Consider the following 4,270-nt stretch of genomic DNA (forward strand, 5'->3'; position numbering starts at 1 on the left):
CGGCGGGTTTTTTGGCCTTGAATCGGGGATTTTAAAAAAATAATGTCTTTTTCTGCTCGGCGGCCGGGGTTGCTTGTCTCAGCTCCTTGGAGGGGGTGACAGAGCTGGGGGGGGGTTATATTCTTTGGCGCAAAGTATTCCTGGTATAAGAAACACCGTCTTATGTTCATAGAAACGCAGTACTTGATGGTTTAACAAACACTCTGCCAATGTTTTGAAGGTATCTGTTGATCAGTGTTGTGAGACTGTGATGTTAACGGCTTCAGACACTTTAAAAAAATTTTTTTTAAAGCACGGTCGTGTTATTTGGCAGTCACTGCACAAATGAAAAGTCTGGTGGCTCCCCCCATGCTGTTTGTCTTTTTTTTTTGTCTCTTGCTGATTGGTGTTAATATCAGCAAATTTACTGAGCTTGATCGCTGCGTGTTGCTTTTACAGGATAGTTTGACTGCTTGAGGATGGAAAAGGTTCCCTCTGCCTAGGGCTAGTTCAGGATCATCCTTGTTCCTTAAAGAATATTTTTGCATGCTAAATGATAAAAAAAAGAAGAGACTGTAAGCAAAGCCCCAAGTTTATTGAAAATGAACTGAAACTCAGCCAACTGTCTTAATTAGAAAAAAACTTCTAACTGTTGTGAATAACTGGCTTGCCTATGTGATGTTTCCAGCCAGATATGGAGACGGATTGTACGATTCTTACATGAGAATAGATCAGATCAGGTACCAGGACCCCACAAATGAAGAACACAGTCCGTCTGGACTTCCTTCACTTGGGAGATCTAACGTAAGTAATTTGCAATCTTCTGTATTTCAGGCTATGTGATAACGAGAGTTACCTACCTCACTGTATGCAATAAATAAGTAGACCTATCATTAAAACCTTGTAACGGCTGATTAGCATGATAGCCTTTCCTAAGTAGCATAAAAAGAATAATAACCTCATATCGTGGTCTGCGTTGAATTTCCTAGACCACTCTGGCAAAAACCCACTTTATAATCCAGCCTTCCTACTTTGATCAAGAAAATTAGTTTACAAACTGTCAAGACCTTCATGCCATTGCACATCACACGTTGATAAATATGGCAGTCTGTTACTCCACAGCTGTGTTGTACTGTAACGATGGCAGATTTCCATTTAGCTTCTCACGTGAAAATACTTGGAATAAGTCTCTATGGACAGCAACCAAAGGCTCTGTGTGGCTTGTACCTCCCCCCCTCCCCTCAAGTCATATAGAAATGTAAACCCCTCTGGGAGCTCTGGTATTATCCACCACTGTAATTGGTAGCAAAATAGCACTTCCTAGACTTCATGTGTTTGACTTCTATTTTTATAGTGGGTGTACATTTTTGTTTTGAGCAGAAGTTTTGCATCATGAGATCCATTCCTAAGTTGTCTCAGCTGGGCTGGAGCAATCAGATTCAGCTGTGCAATAGTCTCATTGTAATACTGTCTTTAAATGCATTTTGGCTTGTGTTGCATCCTGGCCTAAGTTTTATAGTGAAGACTTCACTCCTCAAGGCCTGCGGTTAAAAGCCAGAATGGAGAAATGGGATGGAATAAGAAGCCAATTTGGACACAAACATGTTGTGAGGCAATATGGTTATGGCAGCTTATGCTAGCAATGCTTTTGTCCCGTACCCTTCGCTAAGCAGACGGCTGCGTGCGTGCATGTGCCATTTTTTTGCGGGGTACATAGATATGAAAGGACAGTAGTGCTCTCTTTAATTCCTGAAATGATTGGTGGTTGTGCAGTCCCTTGGCGATAGCAAGTGCTATACTTGTCTCATAATGTAGCCATAACTGAATTGAATTCAGCAGAGTGGAACTACCAGAGCACGTGGCAAATATAACCACATCTGCGCTTTGCTTCTGATTTGCAGCTCTTCCTTGCTTCTTCATCTGTATTTTGTCTGTATCACATGGAGGTTGCAGTGATTTGGCTCTTTTCAAAATTTTCTGGGTTTGAAGTATAAAACTTTACGCTAGAGTTGGGAGACTGATACGAACAACTGCCTTTCTGTCGTGTCTCGGCTGTGGACGGTAACCAGAAGCCTTTGAGAGACTAGAATTTTATTTGAGTTTGTGAAAGTGATAGTAGAAACACTTAAATGGCAAAACATTTAGGAGACAGATTAGCTGTTTCCTCCTCATTCACGAGTGTTTGTTTTGAGTGCGAGGAATGAGTCTAACAAAGTCTCTCTGCAGCATATCATCTTGTCAGTCAGGTTTCTTGGCTGCTAACAGCAAATTTATGGACAAAGTAAACTGTGCAGTCCCTGGTTCCTAGGAGGAAGCTGTTTGAAGACAGCCGACGTGTTGCTCAAAAGTCATCTGCTTTGGATGGGAGCCTCTTGGGTTCAAGTGCAGACTGACCCATCCTGCAGTCTGTCACAGTCAGGTGGCCCCTTTGCCTAACACCCCTTCTGCTTCTGGGGACTAACATTCAATCCTCCCTCACCCCCTGCTGCCTTTGAGTCATGTTACCCATGGGAAAAAACAGGGCTTTAGATCCAGAAAAGAAGGGGATTCATTTTGTTGAGAGGGGGCTGTCAGGAAAGGTGAACTCTGGCTTTCCTACAGACTCCTTTACGGCTATGAGAAATTTGCTCCCTGGTGCAGCATTAGTAGGCTGAGCGTTGCTCCCATATAGCTCACATTTTGAAGCAGTGTTACGCTTGAGCCTCTTCAAGATGAAGCGTAGTTGGCACACTTTGGGGTGTTGATACGGGGACTGACTCAAGCAACGCATTTGACTTGCTGAAGATATTTAGGAAATTTGAGCCATAAATAGCATTCATTTTGTGCAGTGTGTTTTGAAGCCGTGGTGCTCGATTCACCTACCCAGGTACAAAGGGCTGCTCTGTCGGAGCTCTGCCAAGCGGGCTGCCATGGAGATGCACTGAATCAGGCCAGATACCTGACAGACGTGCAACAATCCTTCTTCTGTTGCTAAAACGATCCGGCCTGGCGGGTGTTTTATATGCTAAACTGAATGTAAGGGAAGAGTCTTAAAATGGGATGCCTTTTGTGAACTGTGCAGTGTGCGCTATAGCATCACGCCCCCCTGTAGCTATAATGCTATAAAGTGCCCGTACACTTCAGGATAATTCACACAGTTGGTAAATGAGGGGGAATGAATATTTTTAATGAAACCTTACTTCATGTGATCATGAAAACAGTGTGAGTCTTTTTCTATGAGCACCATTGTCCAGATGAAAGGGGAAATATTGGCTATTGAGGTTTTTTTATTTATTTGTCTTTCAACCCTTTCCCCCTCACTAATAACACAGTAAGGCATCAAAAAGATTTTTTTTATCTTTTCACTTTTTTTAGCATTCATTCAGTTGAACTCTGAGACTGACTAGTCCAGTATCATCGTCCACTTTCTAATTCCTGAGCATTTGCACAAGCTGCTTAGGTGAATAGCACTCCAGGGTTATTTAGCAATGTTTGATGCAGACATTTCTGTTTAGGCTTTATATGCCCCTCCATCCCCTTCTTTTCAGCTCTCAGCTCTTATGGTGAAATGGCTTGCTGGTGTCCCTTGAAGTGAGTGGTGATTTTGAAGAATTATACCATGCTTTGTGTAGGAATTCTAGTACTTAATCAGACTGCTGGATTAGTTTCTAATTGTAACACTGTAACAGAAGGGTGTGTGGGACCCTGAGGGTCTGTGTTTTGGCATGGCTCCTGAATGCTTCTGGTGTCCAGAACAATAAAGTAAAGCCGATAATTTGTATTCTAGGGCCTCTTGATTGCTTTGTAGGAGATGGGACATGAGGCACCCACAGGGCAACATATTAGCGGGAGATGTAAATACAAGTTAGCGGATGGATTTGTCTTTGCAAGGGGTGAAGCACTGCATTAACATTTTCGTTAATCATTTTTCAGGAGTGCATTTTGGATGTGAGAGGGGAGGGAGAAAGGAGTAAATGGGAACTGCCTGGAAATGGGCGCTCAGAGGAGCACCCAGCTGAGTGGTTCATGAGCAGAACTGCAGCTCAGTCCAGGCAAGCTCAGGAAGGACCTTTGACCTTGGCTGCCCAAGGGTGTGAGGAACAGTCTGCTGGAGTAGGTAGCTTCAATTTTGCACCTTCACCAAAGCACCCTGGAAAAAGTAACCACGGATTTTGCATCTCTTTTAAAAAGTGTTTGAATGTTTTTAGAGGAAGTTCCCAATCTTGTTTTTCAGCCTGGTTTCCAGCTATTTCTCTGTGGAGAGAGTGTCCAAGGGAAGTCATACTGCAGGCAAAATACTGAGCTTTTCACA

At 43.1% G+C, this 4,270-nt stretch overlaps 1 protein-coding gene across 1 annotated transcript in view; it reads left to right on the forward strand.

Annotated features, from left to right (window-relative positions):
• The window catches only part of DYRK3 (dual specificity tyrosine phosphorylation regulated kinase 3), a 21,687-nt gene that overhangs the window by 5,458 nt on the left and 11,959 nt on the right, over nt 1–4,270 (forward strand). The window contains exon 2 of the mRNA XM_019514021.1: nt 668–783. Coding sequence (XP_019369566.1) covers nt 668–783 — 116 coding nt within the window. The remainder of the gene's footprint in view (nt 1–667; nt 784–4,270) is intronic.

Source organism: Gavialis gangeticus, unplaced genomic scaffold, assembly GCF_001723915.1.
Source record: "Gavialis gangeticus isolate Ggan-Ray unplaced genomic scaffold, GavGan_comp1, whole genome shotgun sequence".
NCBI lineage: Eukaryota > Metazoa > Chordata > Crocodylia > Gavialidae > Gavialis > Gavialis gangeticus.